At 43.4% G+C, this 20,704-nt stretch overlaps 1 protein-coding gene across 2 annotated transcripts in view; it reads right to left on the reverse strand.

The window, feature by feature from the left end:
- Positions 1-20,704, reverse strand: part of TMEM120A (transmembrane protein 120A) — a 499,311-nt gene that overhangs the window by 248,436 nt on the left and 230,171 nt on the right. For both annotated transcript variants that reach the window (XM_044067697.1, XM_044067688.1), the window contains exon 5: positions 10,635-10,730. In XM_044067697.1, coding sequence (XP_043923632.1) covers positions 10,635-10,730 — 96 coding nt within the window. The remainder of the gene's footprint in view (positions 1-10,634; positions 10,731-20,704) is intronic.

Consider the following 20,704-nt stretch of genomic DNA (forward strand, 5'->3'; position numbering starts at 1 on the left):
CTGGAAAGCCCCATTTTTGAGTTATCATTGCAAATATTTTTGGATCTAGTTTCCACTCGTGGGGATCCTTGATGTTTCTGCTGAGGTCATCTACCAATGTGTTCTTCTGTCCTGGCAGGAATTGAGCTTGTAACTGAACTTGGTAAGCCAGAGCTGTGTTCCATAAGATCATTGCTTGCCTGCATAGAGGGTAGGAATGTGTTCCCCCTTGTTTGTTTATGTACCACATTACTGTGGTGTTGTCCGTCTTTATTGCAAGTTGTCCTGGATGTAATAGATCCTTGAAGGCTGTCAGAGCTTTCTGTACAGCTAGCATCTCTTTTTGATTTATGTGCAGATTTCTTTGATCTGCAGTCCATAGGCCTTGAATGCATTGTCCTGCCATGTGTGCCCCCCCAGACGTAGTCTGAAGCATCGGTTGTGATAGTTTGCCTGGCTGGGGACAAGGTGAAAGGCTGACCCTTGTTGAGGTGACATGCCTGTGACCACCACAGAAATTCCTGTTGTAGGCAGGGAATGAGAGATATCATTGTGTCCAAGCTGTGGCTGTGTTGAGACCATACACTTTTTAGGTACCACTGTAATTTCCTCATATGCAACTTTCCAAATGGTATTATTAGTATGCAAGATGCCATGAAGCCCAAGGCCTGCAGAATTTTTCTTGCAGTTAATTGGGTCTTTGTTGCCATTGTCTTGAAATATTGAGTCAGTTGTAGTTGCTTGTCTGGCGTAAGATAAGCCTTCTGGGCCATTGTATTCAAGCTGGCACCCAGGAATGTCATTTTTGTGAGGGTACTAGTTTTGACTTCTTTTCGTTTACTGTGTACCCCAGGCAGTTTAGTAGATGCATTACAAAGGCCAGATGATGTAAGAGAATGTCTTTGCTTTCTGCTTGGATGAGGCAGTCATCCCGGTATGCTTGGATGAGGCAGTCATCCCGGTATGGATATATTTGAATTCCTCTTTGTCTGCAGTATGCAATTACTGATGCCAGGCATTTTGTGAAGACTCAGGGCGCAGTAGATAAGCCAAAGGGCAGTGCAGAGAATTGGTAATGGGTTGAACCTGCAATGAAACGGAGGTACCTTCTGCAACTTTGTCTGATAGGGACATGCAGGTATGCCTCCTTGAGGTCCAACATTACTAGCCATGCTTCCTTGCCCAACATGGGAAGTAGCTGCTGTAGTGTTAGCATCTTGAATTTGGGTACTTGTAAGTAAGTGTTTAGAATTGAAAGGTCCAGAATTGGTCTCCAGGCATTGTCCTTTCTGGGCACTAGAAAGAGTCATGAGTAAAATCCTTGGCCTTGCTCTCGAGTAGGTACCAGTTGAATGGCTCTCATGTCCATGAGAGCTGTAATTTGCTTTTGTGCCTCTGCCCATTGATTTTGTGGCAGGTTTGGCATTCCTCTTTTCACTGGCAAAGTGTGAAAGTGGAATCTGTATCCTCGTAAAATGATGTCTAGGACCCATTTGTCCTTTGTGACAATGTGCCAGTTGTCTGCAAAAAGTGTGAGTTTTCTCCCCAAGGGTGCTGCCAAGAGAGTATTGCTTGGCCAGATGAGGTGCAAGTCATTGAGTTTGCCTTCTGGTGGATTGAGACCTGTCTTCTCCTCCCTTCTGTGTTGTAGTGCCCCATTGGCGAGGTTTATACTGGGCTTGTGGTTGTCCTCTGCCCCTTGGGCATCTGTACTTACCCCTCTGTGGTCTGTCAGTAGCTGGAAAGGACCAATTTGTTGTTGGCCAGTTTCTGCTGAAGTGAATGGGTTGTACCTGTAGGAAATCTTTGACTGTCTGCATAGATTTTGCCTTATCCTCCATTTTCTTTAAAACTTCTTCTGCTTTAACTCCAAAAAGAACATTCTGCTGTAAGGGAGCATCTAGTAGTTTTGCTTTAACATGATCAGGCAGAGTTTGTTCCTTTAACCAAGCATACCTACATATAACAGACCCAGTGACAGCTGCTCTGCAGGAGGCCTACAAAGAATCAAACCCACATTGTAAGGTATGTTTGCCCACCTGCTCAGTGGCGTGCAACAGATCCTGTACTTCTTTCAATTCAGATTGTTGAGGGAGAGTGGTTATTCTTTGCTTTAACTGAGAGATTAGGAATTGCTGATACTTAAGCATGTGAAATTGACAATTCAGTGCCCTCATAGCTAGTGTGGCTGAGGTGTAAACCTTTTTCCCCCACCTGTCTAGTGCTCTGGAATCCCTCTCAGAAGGTACTGGGTTTTTAGCCATAGAAGCCTTAGCCCCCTTGGGACCCTGGGAGATAGTCTCTGGGTCAGCTACAGGGCTTTTGTAAAGAAAGTTGTGGGAATCAGGCACTCTATAGTATCAGTCAGGCGGAGCAGGAGGTAGAGAGTCTGGGTTCAAACTGGATTCTAAATAGACATCATCCACAATGTCCAAAACTGGTGGGATAGCAAGTGGTCTGTGTTGGGGGAGTAAAAGAAACTCTCTGAGCCTTTTCTTCGAGTCAGAGTAGTCCTGACCTTCCCAGTGAAAATGTTCCCTCATAGTGTGTAAAGTTTCCCCAAAGGAGTAGTCTTCAGGAGGAAAAGCTGAGGGAATAGAGTCCTCAGCATCAGAATCTTCATAAGGAGAGAAGGAGTAATCTTGGTCCTCAGAGGAGTCTGAAGAAATGGACACTTTTCAGAGGATGCATAATCTTCCTCTTGTCTAGGCCTTTTGTCAGGAGGGGGCTGGAAACCCCGGATTAAAGAAATCAAATCTTCAGCCATTTTGAGCATCCGTTTCTTAGGCATGGGGCCTTGAACAGGAGACTGAAGTGCAGTCCTTTTAGATTTAGTAGGAGTCTTCGACTTGGAAAACGATTTAATGGTGAGAGTCGTTGGTCTAAAAACGCCTTCAGAAACCGATGGCATTTCTGTAGCACCAACATCTTTTGTAGCAATGAAACCACTTTACTGCAGTGAAACCTTTTGAGGGCCTGAACTAAATGGCTGTGCCGGCCTGGTGCATTCCGCCAAAATTTCCGTAGCGGTCTCGGGTTCCAGATCTGCGGTAGTCAGGGGCTGCGTCGGAGCCTCACTGAGGACCGGAGAACCGGAGACCGGATCAGCCGAGGCCTCGGAATCTGGCTTGGGCCTGGGCTGTCTGTCCTTATCCTTGCGTTTTTTGTGCACGCCGGTAGTCAGTTGCTCTGACGGCATGGTGTAGTTAAATTTCCTACCGAAGTAGTGTCGTGCGAAATCAAAGCGTCTTTTATTAGTACACTTATTAAACCTAGCACAAAACCGACAAGTAGTGACGTCGTGGTCTGGGCCTAGGCAAGGTATGCAATAAGAATGAAAATCCTTATGAGGTATTTGCTTCCCACAAGAAATACAATTGTTAACTTTTTCTGACATCGGTCTGAGGCAAGAAAAGTTTCCCAAACGGGGTACTTAGCTTTATAGAAGACTTCGGTCTGAAATTCGAATTCGAAAATCTCAGGAGTCGGCCGACCGGCACTTGCGAACCGCTTCTGCTTCGGGCACCGCGCGGCAAGAAAGACTGAAGAAAATGGCGTTGGTTGCATTATATATACCCCTGGCGCACTGACGTCAGGGAAGAGGCGACAGCAACCGACGCCGAACCAAGACTTTGGAATTCCGGCCGACTGCGGGACCGCCTGACGACAGGATAACCCAAGTGTGATGACTACAGCAGGGTAACACGATGAACATCCAAGGTGTACATTTGAAAAGAGAACCATATTTTTAAAGTCTGTCATTTGCATCAATATGGACATGCACCATCTAAATACCACTAGTTTTTTCACACCATCCTAGTGCTTGGTAGCTTAGCCTTTGCAATTTTATTTGCTGTGCACAATCTCTGGCAAGAAAGACACATGCTATAACTACTCCTAACATCGGTCTTCCTGGACTGTCCAATATTTCACCCCCCCCCAGCCACAGCAGACAGAGTTAATGGATTCAGAAACTTGCCTTAAACGTACAGAAAAATACAGCCTCAGTTTTCCTGAAGAAACTCTGATGCATGAGTGAAACTTGTTTAACAATTGGTTAATCCATTTGTTTGATGTGTTACAGTAGAAAGTAGGGATTCCTTTTTATGTGGCATGGTTCTACAAATAGTAAGCTAGCATACAGAGGTTGCAACTTTGATGTTTACCTTGGTAAAAACTAAAGCAAATTATTTCAGCGGAGTGTACCTGAAAATAGAAGCAAGCATGAATTTAAAACAGGTAAATTGTTCATTGTTCGCTATGCTCATTTAAGCTGTCATTATTAAACTTATTACAACTTGTTTGTGTGTGTCTTTCGGCTTTTCCCGGTTAGGGGTCGCCACAGCGGAACTCCGGTCCGCTAATGATTGGTAGTGGATTTTTACGTGCCAAGTTACCAGCCCTGACGCACAACCTTCAACGAAGGTACACCCATTCACGCATGTCTCCACGCGGACTATTAAACTTATTACAACTACGGCAGGAAAATAAAAGGCACACATTACTGGGTCCTCTGTCCACAGTAAATTAATATAGATGCATCAGAAGCAGTTCATTTTACAGCAATTGAAATCTCAAAAGGTTTCACTGCAGTAAAGTGGTTTCAAGCAGAACATAAAAATAATGTCTCATGTTTTGCAGTTATTTGTTATATAAATGTTTTCTCTCAAGTAAGAGTTCTTCACATGATGATCACCATAACAAGAATTTACTCATTAGTAAATATCACCAGTAGTCATTTGGAATAAAGTACAGTTGTGTACACTTACCATAAATGTAGATGTTCGAGTGTGTTCACTGTTGCAGTCATCACATCTGGGTTATCCCTGCCAGGGTAGCCCTTGGCCGGCCCGAATACCAGAGGCTTAGTATTTCTGCGTCGGTTGCTGTCACTTCAGGACTGATGTCAGGTCGTCAGTAATATAAAGTTAGGCAACCAACGTCATTACATCAGTTTTTCTTGCCCTGTCAGGAGCCCCCCAAGTGGGAGTTACATTATGGTGGAAGAACCAAACCAGTAGAAAGAAAATACCAAAATGTTTCTTGTAAGAAGAGAGAGAAAGAAAGAAAAGGGGGATGGAGGGAGGGAAACCAGGACTGCAGCAGTGAATACACTCAAACATCTACATTTATGGTAAGTGTACACAATTGTACTATGTTCTTCATGTTTCACTGTTGCAGTCATCACATTTGAGTTGATTCCCAAAGCTGAGAAAAAGGGTGGAGGCAGTCAAGAAGACTAGGGGCTGGCTAGGATGCCCTGTAAGGATGCAGTGGCAAAGTCTGCCCTGGATTTGGAGAAAATAGGCAGGTGGTAATGCTTGGTGAAAGTGTGAAGAGATGTTCAGGTGGCAGCCTTCAGGATGTCCCTGGTGGGGACTCCTCTGTGGAAAGCTGCAGAGGTGAAGGCTGCTCTGGTGGAGTGAGCCCTGAACCCCTTAGGTAGAGGTTTTCCATACTGCTTTCAACAGAAATGGATGCAGTGTGCTATCCATTTGGAGATTTTTTTTTTTGGAGATGGCTTTGCCCTTTGCCCCAGCAGCAAACCTAACCAGCAATTGATCAGATTTTCTGAAGGATTTAGTCCTGTCTAGATAGAATCTGAGCTGTCTGTGCACATCTAGAGAGTGAAGAATCCTCCCCCCCTTGTTTTCTGGGTTAGGGGAAAAGGAGGGCAAATGAATGGATTGGTTGAGAGCTACACTGGACACCACTTTGGGCATGAAGAATGGGTTAGTCCTGACGGAAACCCTGTTAGCATGAAGATGATGAAGGGCTCCACAGCCATGAGTGCTTGTAGCTCAGAGACTCTTCTGGCTGAAGTGATGGCCAGAAGAAAAGCAGTCTTCCAGGAGAGAATTTTAGCTCTGCTGAAGATGCTGGTTCAAAAGGGGTCAGGGTGAGCTTTTCCAACACAAAGTTAAGGTCCCAAGCTGCTCAGTGTGGAAACGAGCAGAGATAGCAAAGGCATGAATTTTAATAGAGGAAAAAGAGAGACCACTGTGTAGCAGGTCAGCTAGGTAATCCAGGATGAGGGGTAGGGAGGGCTGTGCTGTATCGACTCCCTTGGCCTGAATCCAGGTGCAGAACCTTTTTCATTGTTCAGCATAAGACTTTCTAGTGCTAGGGCGTCTGGCCTCACATGTACAACATCTAGAACTTGTTTACTGAGGTTGGCAAATTGATCAGTGGTCAGAGAATAAGCCAGGCTGCCAAACTGAGTGCCTGCAATTGAGGATGCATTAATTCTCCTTCCCTCTGGGTCAGGAGGGTTGGGGTCTGAGTGAGATACCATGGTGGCAGTGGGGACTGGCTGCGCAGCAGTGGGTACCAGTGCTGGTGAGGCCAATCTGGAGCAATAAGAATTGTCCTTGGTTTTTCCTCCCTTATTTTGAGCAGTACCCTAGTGATGAGAGGTAGTGGAGGAAAGGCATAGACCGATAGATTTACCCAAGGGAAGGATACGGCATCCATTTTCCAAGCCATGCAATGATGCTCCCTGGTGCAGAACTTGCTGAGCTGATGGCTGGTGTGGGAGGCAAAGAGGTCGACCTTTGGGGTGCCCCATTTCTGAGTTATTGGGATGAAGGTTCTTTTGTCTAGCTGCCACTCACGTGGGTCCAGAAGATTTCTGCTTAAGTGGTCTGCCAGAGAGTTTAGAGAACCTGGCAGGAATTGTGCTAACCGGTGGAGTTGCATGGCAGAGGCTGTGTGCCAAAGGGTCATGACCAGCCTGCATACAGGGTAGGAGTGAGTCCCTCCCTGCTTGTTTATATACACATTACAGTGGTGTTGTCTGTTTTGAGCAGGAGACCCATGGGGAGAGTAGGGGCCTGAAAGCTGTCAATGTGTGCTGGACAGCTAACATCTCTTTCTGGATGATGTGCAGATGGATTTCCTGTGGGCTCCATTGGCCCTGTATGCACCTGCCGTCCAAGTGAGCACCACAGGTATAGTCTGATGCATCTGTGGTGAGGGTCTGGGCGGCGGGGGGCTGTGAGAAAGGTAGTCCCTTGTTGTGGGAGATGCTGCTTCCCACCAAAGAAAATCTTTCCTTAGGCAAGGTATCACTGGTATAAAAGAGTTTCCAGGTCTTGAGAGTGTTGACACCAAAGGCTTTTTAGGTATCACTTAAGTTTCTTCATATGCAGTCTGGCATATGGAATGCGTAGAATGCAAGATGCCATGAACCCCAGAGCTTGCAGGATTTTCCTTGCAGATAATTGGGGTCTGGCTGCTAGTTGAGAGAAGTAGGCTGTTGGATAAGTTTGATTTTCTGGTGTAAGGAATGCCATCTGGGATGCTGTGTCCAGGCTTGCTCCCAGGAATATAATCCTATCGGTGGGTACTAGTTTGGATTTCTTTTTGTTGACAGTGTACCCCAGGAAGGTCAGTAGGGACTTTATAAAGGCCAGGTGCTTGAGCAGCTTTTCCTGACTGTCTGCCTGAATTAGGCAGTCGTCTAAGTAGGGGTAAATTTGGATATTCCTTTGTCTGCAAAAGGCAATGGCGGGAGCCAAACATTTTGTGAAAACTGTGGGAGCAGTGGATAAGCCAAAGAGAAGCACAGAGAACTGAAAGTGCAGGGTTCCTGCCCTGAAAAGTAGATATTTCCTGCATGATTCCCGGATAGGGATGTGGAGGTAGGCCACTTTTAGGTCTAGGGTGGATAGCCAAGCATCCTTGGAGAGCATGGGGAGCAGTTGCTAGAGGGTGAGCATTTTGAATTTTGGTATCACCAGGAAGGTGTTTAGAATGGATAAATTGAGGATGGGGCAACAGGTGCCCTCTTTTCTGGGTACCAGAAATAGTCTGGAGTAGAAACCTTGACCTATCTGTTCTGCAGGAACGTGTAATAGAGAGCAGGGAAAGTACTTGCTTTTTTGCTTCTGCCCACTGGTTTGGAGATAGATCTGGGAACCCTTTTGGGGTTGCAAGAGTGTAGAAAGAAAATTTGTATCCCTGGGACACTATGTTGAGGACCCAGCGGTCGTTGGTAATGGTGGCCCAGGTGCTTGCGTTAAAGGAGAGTTTTCCCCCTAGGGGTAAGTGTAGGTGGGCAGAGGGAGGGGTGGGAGAGGAGAATCATTGTGAGTTCTTACCATGAGGGGGTGGCTTAGAACTCCCTGGTTTTGAAGTGGAGGAATTCCACTGTTTTGATCTCTGCATTCCCTGTGGATGTTGCCTGGGGGGTTCTGCTTCCCCAGGGTATGGGGTGAACTGACCTGGTGGGAGCAGGAAAGGAGGGGCAATGCCTGCTGAACCTTGGTGGCTGGACCTGACGGAAATCCTTAACTGTCTGAATAGATTTAGCTTTTTCTTCCATCTTTAAGACCTCTTTTGCCTTAGTGCCAAATAAGCTGTCTTTGTGCAAGGGTGCATCCAATAATTTAAATTTAACATGGTCTGGCAAGGGCTGTTCCTTAAACCATGCATGCCTTCTAAGTCCAGAACCGGTGACTGCTGTCCTGCAAGAAGCTTCTAGGGCATCAAAACCACAGTGTAAGGTATGCTTAGTCACTTAACCTGCAGAATGCATTAACTCTTGTAGCTCTTTAGATTCTGCACTAGCAGGAAAGGAAGACACTTTTTGTTTGAGGAGTTCCATGGTATGTTGCTGAAATTTTAGCATATGGAACTGGCAATGTAGTGCTCTGATAGCAAGAGTAGCGGTGGTGTATAATGTTTTACCCCATCTGTCTAATGCTCAGGAATCCCTATCTGAGGGGGTGGGATTCTTATCATGGGTTGCTTTAATTCCTTTGGGCCCTTGAGAAATAACCTCAGGATCAGCAGTAGGGTTTTTGAAAAGAAAATTGTGCGAGTCAGGGACTCTAATACCTGTCAGATTTTCTGGGTGCAGTAGGGAGGGTGTCAGGAGTCAAACTGGATTCCAGAAAAACATCATCCACAACATCCAGGACTGGGGAAATGGCCAGGGGTCTGTGCTGTGGAAGATCCAGGAATTCTCAGAGTCTCTTTTTAGACTGTGGGTAATCCTGATATTACCATTGGAAATGCTCCCTTAAGGTATGAAGGGTTTCCCCAAAGGAACAGCCCTCGGGTGGAGAGGCTGAAGGAATGGATTCCTCTGCATCAGAACCCTCATAAGCAGAGAGTGGTTGCATGTCTTCATATTCAGATGCATCAGAGTCAGCAGACCCCTGTTCAGACAAAACTACTGGGGACAGATCTCTTTTCCTTTTTGAAGGGGTAGCTTGGCTTCCCCTGATCAGCATGATAAGGTCTTCCACCATTTTAAGCATCTGATACTGAGGCAAGGAAGTAGGTGCCTGAGATTCAGTCATCAGTTTCTTGGGTGTGGTTAGTACCCTGGGCCATAGAAACTCAGTAGTTTTTGAAAGAACGGTATACAGGAAGGAAGTTGCTGGTTTGTGATGAGAATCGGTAATGCCAAGTACTTCCTCGGAAGTCTGTGCCTGCTCAGCGGCTCCGGACCCATCAGAGGGTGAGACAAATGCAGGATCCTTAGTCAAAGAAGAGCTTTGTGGCATACCAGTCTCCAAAAGGGCCTCAGTAGCAGCCTGCAAATTCACAGAAACGGGCATCAGGGGCTGCGAACGCGCCTCACTGAGGACCGGAGAACTGACGACTAGCTTAATGGAAGCGTCGTTGTTAGGTTTGGACCTGTGCGGTCCGTCTCTGTCTTTATCCTTATGTTTTTTTGGAAGATCTGCTGTCGGATGGCTTACCGAAGCCATATCAGAATTCGAGAACTGTAAGCGAAAATATCTAGCTACAATAAGGGCCTGACGACATATAGTTCTGCCGTTAAAGCACAAAAGCGACAGCGAGGGACATCGTGGTCTGGGCCTAAGCAAGTGATGCAGTAAGAATGAAAGCCTTGGTGTGGTATTTGCTTTCCACAGGCGAGACAATCGTTTACTTTTTCTGACATCGGTTAGAGCAAGAAAAAAGGATTCCCCAAACGGGGTACTTAGCTTTTGGAAAACTTCAGCTTCAATTCGGAAGACGAACTCAGGTAGCGGCCGATTGGCACTCATGCAAACTGCTTCTGGCTCCTCGGCAAGAAAGATTGATGTAATGGCATTGGTTGCCTTACTTTATACTACTGACAACCTGACGTCATTCCTGAAGTGACAGCAACCACACAGAAATACTATGCCTCTGGTATTTGGGCCGGCCGAGGGCTACCGTGGCAGGGATAACCCAAATGTGATGACTGCAACAGTGAAACAAGAAGAACATCTGCATATATAAAATGCAATAAGGTTGTCCACAAATCCCAGTGCCTCAGAGTATTACACGATACCTGGACATCAATCACAAATGTAGGAATCATCCTGCGTACACTGTAAAATTACCCTAACAAACACAGGGCCACAGTGTGCACAGAAATGTCTTGTGTAGCTACATAACTCTTCATGTATTAAAATATCTCCTGAGAAAAAGTCTAACGTTAGTGCATGTTAAAATGTAGGAGTAATTTTAGATACAACAAGGATTCTTTCCCAGTTGTAACCAATGCCATGGTTAAAACTATGTATAGCCAAGCTGCACTTTGGGTACTAAAACTAATCTGTCAAGCTTTGTGCCCACTTACATTAAAATGTATTACTGTCACTCCTAGCCTTGAACCATTTACAGCTAAAAGTACATAAATTCAGTCTCACCTGTAGTTCAGCAAAAAACGGCATGTGAAAGAGACAATGACAAGAATGATAGTGAGATAAAGTTTGAATTTCTCATATTCATCTTTGTAAGCAAACCTAAGAAATAAAAGAAAACGTTCAATTACATAATTAGAAACAGGTGAAGTACATTCAGAGAACTATTACAACAATATTAAACATATATTGATCTAGAAAAGTGATCCACAACACCAAATTGCTGGCACTTAGTAGAAACCACATACCAGAATCCTAAGCAATTCACAAAAGTAGCCAAATTCCAAGAAATATCACTACACACTACTTCATAGCTGGAAGAGTCCAAGTAGGCAGTAGGTATGCAAATGATACCCTGCACCACAATATGTAATTCACAAACATGTGAATCATGGAGTAAAGACATCTAGAGGTGCAGAAATGTACAAATCCATGACTGTGTACTTATAGGTGAGAAAAAAACTACCTGCATAACTGACCACTCAACATACATGCTATACAGCTCAGGATTACATAGCTATGCAGCAGCATCACTAACACTTAAAAACAAGGAGATTAAGTGAAAACAAGTGAATGACAACACACAGCCCATAACTCTACCTTCACACTAGCAGACATGAGAGCCACAAAGGTACCCAAACTCATGCACAGTGAAAGCAGCAGCCTTTTACCCAACAGTGAGGGTCCCAGTGTCAAACATAACTCTGCTCTCAGGTATGGGCGATAGGACTTAACGTTTTATGAATATACCTGCTCTTTCTTGTGAAAGAGCACTGGTGTCCTGCACTATTCCCCACCAGAACAATTTGACTGTAGCACATGGATAAGTAGACTATGTTGTCATGGCCTATGTAATTGCTAGGAGTAGAGAGTAACCTTAAGAGCATAGCTGGCCATTACTGCACAGCAGAGTCACCAAAGGCAAGGGACTGCCATCATACATGCGACTGGATAAAAACTAGTGCTCAATGCAGTGTGACTCTGCAGCTCTTTTATTGCCATATGTGGCCCCCTTCTTGGCTGCTATACATTTCCCAAGATAAAACGCATATATAAAGGACACCATCTCCAGACATTGCTGATTCTCTACAGCACAAAAGAAGTGTCCAAATCATGGGAATCCACAAATACTGTGCAACTGTACTGCTGCAGGCACTGCTTACACTGTCATACAGGAGGGGTTATATCTAATGTATGCCCCACATATCCACATCCAAGGTAAATTTGGAATGAGTTTGACAGTGCAGGCTCCAGCATTAGGGCAAGTCTTTATAAAAAATCACTCTAATTTCCAAAATGTGTACCATAAACACATGGAACAGTATTTGTACACAATGCATGCTATGTTTATAAATACCCTAACCCATTTGTTAGAACATTTGTTTTACACAAACTAGAACTTTCTTTCAGCAGCTGTGGCTTTTCATTCATATTATAAACTGTTCACAATGTGCTCTGATCAGGACATTGGCAAGCCTTAAAAGGAGGGTAGTTAACACTGATGACCAGTTGCAGTTCTCTGTCAGCTAGTCTAAAATCAAAGACACCCACAATGCCAAACTTATTTCTAGTTTAGTTCTGTCCCACCACTTCATAAATAGGGATGTGAAAGAAAAGTAGAAGAAAGAAACAAAATGGAAATGGAAGAATGTAAGAATCTGAAAGAAAAACAAATATTTACATACAAGGGATCTGGGGAGGGGAACGGATAGCTGTTCCTCAATGTTTTGTCTCACGTGAAAACTAAAATCATACTTCCTTTTAACCTTTTATCAATCGTTATTAGCATTGCAAAGTTTTCTATCTTTCATGAATTGTAATGCAATCCTTAAAATAAGGGGCAAACAAAGATATTGATATCACTGTAAAACACAATAAAAAGCCCTTTTATATATACAGCACATTTAGAATGTATCTTACAGTGTGTTATCCACATGACTGTTTCAAGTGTTCCCAAGATGCCGTCATATCCCAGTTTTCACCTGTTCTCTTTGCTTTTCCAATATACATTTTAAGGCAAAAACAACAAACAGCTGACATTACCTCATCTGAATAATATGACAGCATCTGGGTAACCTGAAAAGTGCACCTTGAACATTCTATCATTAACCTCAAGTGATACAGTGATTACAGGGAAGATACCATACATACAACATCCCCACTAACATGAATCAAGCAGTTTTACGAGCAGACATTCAAAGTGCAATTAAGTAACAATTTTTTGTTTCAGCTAATTCACTAACCCCCTACAATACTAAATTTAGAAATTGTAGAATCTTAGCTGGTAATCGGCTACGCAAGCATTTTTCTCACAGTAAAGCCCTATTCTCAAATCGGATAGCCATATTATGGAACTCACTACCCAACACCCTCCAAAACATAGCTGAATCTACCAGTTTCAAACTATTTGAAAATCTATCCAAAACTGGCATTTCTCCTGCGCCAAACCTGACTGAGAAGGTATCTATAACTCTCAACAAACTGTCCACTCGTTGTTATTACTACTACTAAAAAAAAAAAAAAAAAAAATGTACACACACACACACACATTATATATATATATATATATATATATATATAAAATCTAATTTGTTCATTATTTAATACGTACACAATACTAATTTTATTTTTCTCACAGTAATCCTTACTGAAATAATTGTGTTTTTCTTTTTGAACCTGTATCGACTAGAAAACTGTACTGAATACTTTTTTGTATAGACTACCTAGATGATGTGTATTCTGCATCTTACTATATATGTATACTATTGTACTAATTATTGTATTTTGCTTAGATTTCTTTGGAGCTTTTCTCCCCGGGCCTCCTCTGAAAATGGCCTTCTGGCCCAGTCGGACTTTCCCAGTAAACAAATGTAAATAAAATAGCCATATGTCCAAGGTGGCATAGAATTGAGGATGTGGGGGGTGGCAGATAGGTATACATGGAAACAGATTTTAGTCTGGAGGGTGGTAGCTTGGCTGCCTGACTGCCTACATCAAAGTGGCAACCGATAAATTCCAGGCTGGAATTTACATAAATTTATTTTGATGCCCAATGACAGACACAGCGGGAGCAAGGAAGCACTACCTTGATTACGGATGCCCTCATGGTATGATTCGGGAGACAGTCATGCAGGTAGGGAAAGACTTGGTATCCCTGCAGCCTGAGCTAGTTTGCTACTACCGCCATGCATTTGGTGAAAACCCAGGGAAGCTGTGGTTAGACCAAAGGATAGTGCTCTAAATTAATAATAACTGGCTCCCAGCCAAACGCTCAGGAACCTCCTGGAATGCCTGTGCGTTGGTAGGCATCTTTGAGATCTACCAGGCACATCCAGTTGTCCTTTCTCAAGAGAGGTATAATGGACTGCACCATGGCCATCCGGAACTTTGTTTAACAAATCAATTCAATTTGCTGAGATCTTTGTTTTTTTTTTTCATACTAAAAAGAATCTTGAGTAGACCCCGCATCCTCATTGGTTTGGTGGGCCCACTTGGATGACTCAGTTAAAAAAGCAGCTGTTACATCTCCATTGCTACATCCCTTCCCTGATGGTATGTCAGAAAGGTTTTTTTTTGGGAATTCTTTGGTATGAGAAAAAAGGGAACTGTACAACCTCTGGATAGGATTCTCACAAACCATGAATTCGACCTGACCAAGCTTTTGGGTAGAGAGTCAGTCATCAGACTGCCTCCAGTGTGCAGCAGTCAGGCAACACTTCAGGGGTGCTGGAAGGGACTCCAGGAGACTGTCCCTGAAATCCCTGGCACTTCAGATCACACCTGCACCCTGGGCAGCTGCCATTGTAGCTACCCTCTCTGTGTCAGAGGGAATCATTACTAAGAGTATTCTGGAAAGGTTACTGTAACTTATGAAAAAAAGAGACACTTCCCTCTCTTCTGGTTTCTTGAAAAGGATAAAGATGTGAATCCTAATGGCAGACAGCATCTTTCCATCACTCCTAGTCAGTGTTTCTTTCCTCTCTACACCAAAAAGTGGGGAACCATCAAATGTAATGTTGAAAAAGGATGCCTTGAAACAATCTGCAAAGTTGCATAAGCACATCCAGGCATGAAGGCAATTAATGATTCTGATATCTGCAGAGCAGGAAGCTCCATCAGCAGTACTGGAAAAATGCCTAATGGAAACACTGGTCACAGACTGCATTGTAGACAACTGAGCCTTCAGGGCCTTCTGAGAGTCCAGGGGATGCCAAGTCTTCACAATATTTGGCACATCAGAGATAAGGTCTCTCTAAAGTCTTGTCAAATGAGCACGATAATTTAATACACATAAGGCAAATGTGGCTGAAGTGTATGTGCTCTTTCCCAGACGGTCCAAAGCCAGAGACCCTCTGTTAGGTGGATGGACTGAGGTATTCTCTTCTGTGAAGGTCCTTCTTGGTGGTAGCCACAACCACAATGGCATCCACAGACAGATCCTTGCTGCAATGAAGTCTATCTTTGTGGGGAAACAAAACTTTGTTAGGTTTTCAAGAGACAGGTTTCTCAACACTGGGTTCTTTTCAAGTCCTGTAAGATACCAGGTCAATAAGGAGATCTGGGGGGACCACCCAGGTTGTGGAAGGGTCCATGATAAAAGCCTCAAGACAAAAATGACTCCTCAGAGGAAGGAGCTTTAGTGGTCCACCTCCATGCTGTTTCAATAGGTCAAGCAAATTGCCAGTGGAAGCATCTGTATGGGGTGGGGGATTTGGCAGACCCTTCCCCTTCACTGAGGTTGGTATCCTCAGTGAGGGACTCCTCAGCTGATTCTAAGTGCTTCCTCTTGCACTTACTCACCATGGACTTCTCGGGGGATGAAAGGTTACATTGAAGAGCTGGAGGGGGGCCCTAAATGCAGGGAGGCCTCAAGGCCTAAGGACATGGACTGTCACAGAGCAGGCTGATGCATAGCCAAGGTCACAGAAGGAGGGAGGGATCAGGATGGATCCAAAGCATCTGCCAAGGCTCCACACATTGAATGGGAGAGGATCCTCTCTACAACAATGGCAGAGACAAAAACTGAAAGGCCAGAACCAGAACTCTCAGATGCAAGAAACCACAGCAAACAATTTGCATCAGGCATCGGCTCCAAAACTGAGCTTGGTGCTAAGCTATGGCCAATGCACCAAAGGGATGGTATGATTCCCAAACTTGGCATGTCAACCCGACCCTGAAGTGCAGGCCCATATCCCTCAGCTCCAAAATGCACTTGGCTCCGACACAGCTGGTGGCAAAGAACATCCAAGACTGTGTCAGTGACTGATGCAGCCACACCATTAGCACAAAGAGTGGGGAGAGCAGCTGGACAGTCATACCTGGGATCGCCACAGCCAAAGAAGCTGGGGGAGGAACAAGTAGAGTCAGAACTGGAGGAGCCACTGACTTGGGCCTTTGGGTCTAGGAGGCTGGGGTGATCCTGAGGCCTTTCTGGGTCAACTGCACCAAATCAGATTAATTAAAGCTCCCAACTGGACTTGGAAGAAGCCCCAGAAGATGGCTTTAAGACTTTCTTGGCCATTGTATCTGAACTTTAGATCCAGAAGGGGAAGCTCAGATCCATGAGTGATTGGGGGGGGGGGGTGGCAATCCTGGAGAGAATAAAGCAAGGGTAACAGGGCAAAAGGGGAGTGGACCCTCCTCAAAGAAGGATCCTCTGACAGGAAGCAGCTAGGAACACTAAGAGTATTAGTATTAATATAATAACAGAATATAATTATATATAACTGTATATTTATAATATTTATATTACAATATTATATTAATTATAATTAACATAATTAATATTACATTACCACTATTGATGCTGGAATGCCCACAAAAATACCTTACTAAAAGATACAAAGCGTAAACAACATGTCTTACATGGACTGACTCAAAGCTCTGTCACTATAACCATTATTTTATAGACTGCTAAGAGGTGACCTGTGTCTGCATACAAGGTATCCTCCGACCCATTACTGATGGATTTACTGCTCATCAGCAAGTCAAACGAAATGAAAAACAGTTGATCTAAGAATCTAAACCTCTTCCATATTAACAGAAGGGTTTGGAGGAACAGCTGTATTTTGCAGAAGATAGCACTGCTACAGAACAGACTCCCCAGCCATATAAAATTACGTTCATCCCTGTCCATTTTCAACTGCAACTTAGATCTATGGATGATGAAACAAAAACTTTATGCCAGGACTGCCCCTGTACTACTTGCAAACAGATGCAACTCCTAAATGCTTTATCACATGTATGGATCTCCTCAAATTATCTATGGCATGATCCAAGTTATTCTCTTTAGAGGTAATATAAATTATCAACCATGGGATGGGTAAGGCCAATCTATAACCAAATGGGATAGGTTATTTTGAGCACAAAATGGGAAACTGGCAAGGCTTAAATTGGCCCGCAAAGGCAGCTAGCCTAGCACCTACCTATAGGGGTAGGGAAATTAGTGGACTTTGAATTCAGGATCTCAACAACTGGCAAAGGGCCAAATGGGGGCCGAAGTGGCACTGAAGGTCCTGACGGACAGGAAGCCAGAGGAGCTGAAGGTCTGCAAAGCTTCAGTTAAAGCTGGTCCTCAATGGAAAAGAAGGAGCATTTGCGCTCTTCCTACTCCATGGTTTTGGACCCGTCAGACTTTCTCCCTGACATTTTCTCTCCTATCTTGCATTTTAGCAGCTGAGGCACAAGCAGAAGCAGCTGAGGGCTGGAGAAAGCCTTTCATGACTTGTCTGGTGCTTCTATCTGCCAGCACTCTGGCACCAAAGGAGGCGCAGGCCTGACACTTGATATCTATATTTGAGACACCAAAGCAATACATACAGAACCCCGAATGCAGTGGAAAATGCTTGAATGTCAATACTAATGCAATTAATATGACTACAACTACTAGTAAAAATGTTAAAACAGAATGTTTTTTTTAATAGACATAAGATATGCCTAAACACCTAACGTACCTATACTAAAAAGTTCAAAGGATAAGCCCCTAACACACCTGCACACTAAAAACTCTATAGCACAACTCTAACCCTACAAACTACAAAAGACTGCAGAAAAAATACAGAAAAATATAGAGGAGGCAAATAGCAAAGGCAGATATAACAATAAAAATCCACTTAGCCACACAAGCTCTTTGACAACAGTCTGCTGGCGATGGAGGCAAATAAGATCTAGGAGAATCAGTTAGAGCAGGGGGGTTATAGGTAATGAAGGCAGGGCTCCAGGACTGATCATTTTGGAGTTGCCGGTGTCATTATCCTAGTTGGATGCAATAACCCACAGGTTGAGATGGACAGAAAAGACAACATTGGATCAATTGTAGGTATCTCTGCAGTGGTACCCACAAAAGAAGACTATAAGAAAAAAACTGCACGCAGGCAATAATCTATCTTACAAGGCTATCTCTGCTAATGTGCCTGTAACTGCCCTAGGAAGATACTATTCACAGATTGACATGCATTCTCACTTGGTTCAAATTTCAGAATGCTCCAATATAGTTCATGACATTCACATAAATCTAACATCACTGCAGTCACTTCAAAGGGTACTGAACTTAAGATCGCTTAGAAATTTGTAGCGAGAAACTCAGGACAGAGAGCAAAATGTACTGCTAAGTAGCCAGGAATGCATTACCAAAGGGCACAGTACAGAAACTTAGAAATTCTCAGCAGTTTTTCAATTAAGGTCAGTGAGAAAGGATAAGTGGACAGGCAATTTCACATGGCAAATCATTAAGAAAGCATTAAATTGAACAAATAAAACATGTTAAAAAAATGAATAAACTGTAAGATGGAAAATTCAATGGAGATGCATTTCTTAGGAAAAAGTATAATTCCAGCACAAAAATACAGTTATAACTACAGTTAAAAAACAGCATGCATAAGGCAAGCAAAACGGTAATTAAAATTAGGTGCAAACAGAATATCATTCAGCACTCTAGCATTCCACTTGAGGATGGCCACGTTGGTGCAGCGGTTAGCGTTGCCACCTCACAGCAAGAGGTTCTCCGGTTCGATTCTCAGCTGGGGTGCCTTCTGTGCGGAGTCTGCATGTCCTCCCTGTGGTCGTGTGGGTTTCCTCCGGGTGCTCCGGTTTCCTCCCACATCCCAAAGACATGTAGTAGGTGGACTGGACACTCTAAATTGGCCCTAGGTGCGAGTGTGCATGTGTGTGTGCCTTCTGTGGAAGGTTGGGCGCCGGGCTGGCAACTCGACACTGTAAAAACTCCACGGCCAATCATGAGCGGACAGATGATCCACTGTGGAGACCCCTAACCGGGAAAAGCCGAAAGAAGAAGAAGACGACTCTAGCATTCCACTTTATTATGAAGCAATGATATTTAGAACAAGTCTACATGTTCCATATTACGCAGTCTTAAAAGGACACAGCCAACAGTGCCAACATTAGATAATCTGAACACCATGCACACTGCCTGCACACAGATAATGAGCTATCCAGTTTGGTAGTGGCCCAAGCAAAGCACAAAAGTTAATATTCTCATGCCACAAATTTGTGAATCCCAGTCCAAATAAAATAAAATACAGTGTATACATCAGGAACAAAGCATATCCAGTTATCAGTATATGCTTAAAAAGAACATACTGTCTGAATTATTGCATGCAACTGTAACACAAGTCTGCAGCAATTATCAGAAACAGGCAATGAAGTATAATGTGTCGATACTGCAAGGATAAGTAACTGGCACTACAACAGTAAATAACAGAATGTTTTATTTGCAAACATTTAGCAGAAAATCTTTACTTTTACATTTAGCCTACTATAAACAAATGCATGCTCTAGCTCAATATCAGCTTTTACACGGGGTAGGAATTAATAATGGCAGTGTTCCTTCTACCTTTCAGTGTTTAAACTTTAAAACAATTGAAATTCTACAACAAGATGTAATCTAAATAACAGAATAAGATGTCATATGCATGGGCTGATTGCACACTCTCACATTTCAATAAGAAATGGCCAACTATAAGGATGAGATAAGGTGGCAAACTTAAGACATGATCAGTCACCAGCTAGTAAGTGAAAACCAGTGCACAGGTGGTACTTTAGGGGTATCTGCTGCAGTCGGTGAACTGTGGCTATGATCCTGAGAAGATCAGAAATGCAACTGTAAACGAGGGGCTATATACTAATCTGAGTTTGCAGTACCTAAGTGTAGTTCCCCCCTACTTCACCCTACAGAGATCTTGCAATTAGTTTAAATAACCAGCCAGGTGGAGTGTGTGTGTGTGTGTGTGTGCGTGTGTGTGTGTGTGTGTGTGTTGGGTGGGGGGGAATCACCTTCCTTAAGGTGGGAGGTGCAAAATACCCTCCAGAAAAAAAAACTTGCCTGAAATGTTTAACAGTAAATTTCACAATTCACTGTTCTTGTGCTTGAATTACAAATTACTTTTTACATTGTCTGGACTTGTACAGTGTCATGTCACACTTCTGATAGGGGAGACACACCTGTAATCAAGAGAAAGTACAGTTGTGTACTCTTACCATAAATGTAGATGTTAGAGTGCATTCACTGTTGCAGTCATTACATTTGGGTTATCTGCTTGCAGTAGCCCTCAGTCGGCCTGATTATCAAAGCCTTGGGTCCTGCGTCGGTTGCTGTCTCATCTTCCATGATGTCAGGTAGTCAGGGGTATAAAGCATGCAGCCGACACCATTACTTCAGTTTTTCTTGCCCCAGATGTCAGGTCAGGTGCCCTCCTAATGGGAAGCAATTTTATATATATATATATATATATATATATATATATATATATATATATATATATATATATATATATATATATATATATATATATATATACACACACACACATATATATACATATATATATACATATATATATATATATATATATATATATATATACATATACATATACACACACACACACACACACACACACACACACACACACACACACACACACACACACACACACACGGTTATACCTCCAACAAAAAAGCAAATGCACCAAAAAGCTTTAAAGCATAGTAAAGGAGAGTAGAGGTACAGCCAAAAGAAGTAAGGGGGCTGGAAGGAGGGTAACCAGGACTGCAACAGT

The sequence above is a fragment of the Protopterus annectens genome, chromosome 1.part0 (assembly GCF_019279795.1).
Source record: "Protopterus annectens isolate FY-2018-M chromosome 1.part0, PAN1.0, whole genome shotgun sequence".
Classification (NCBI taxonomy): domain Eukaryota; kingdom Metazoa; phylum Chordata; order Ceratodontiformes; family Protopteridae; genus Protopterus; species Protopterus annectens.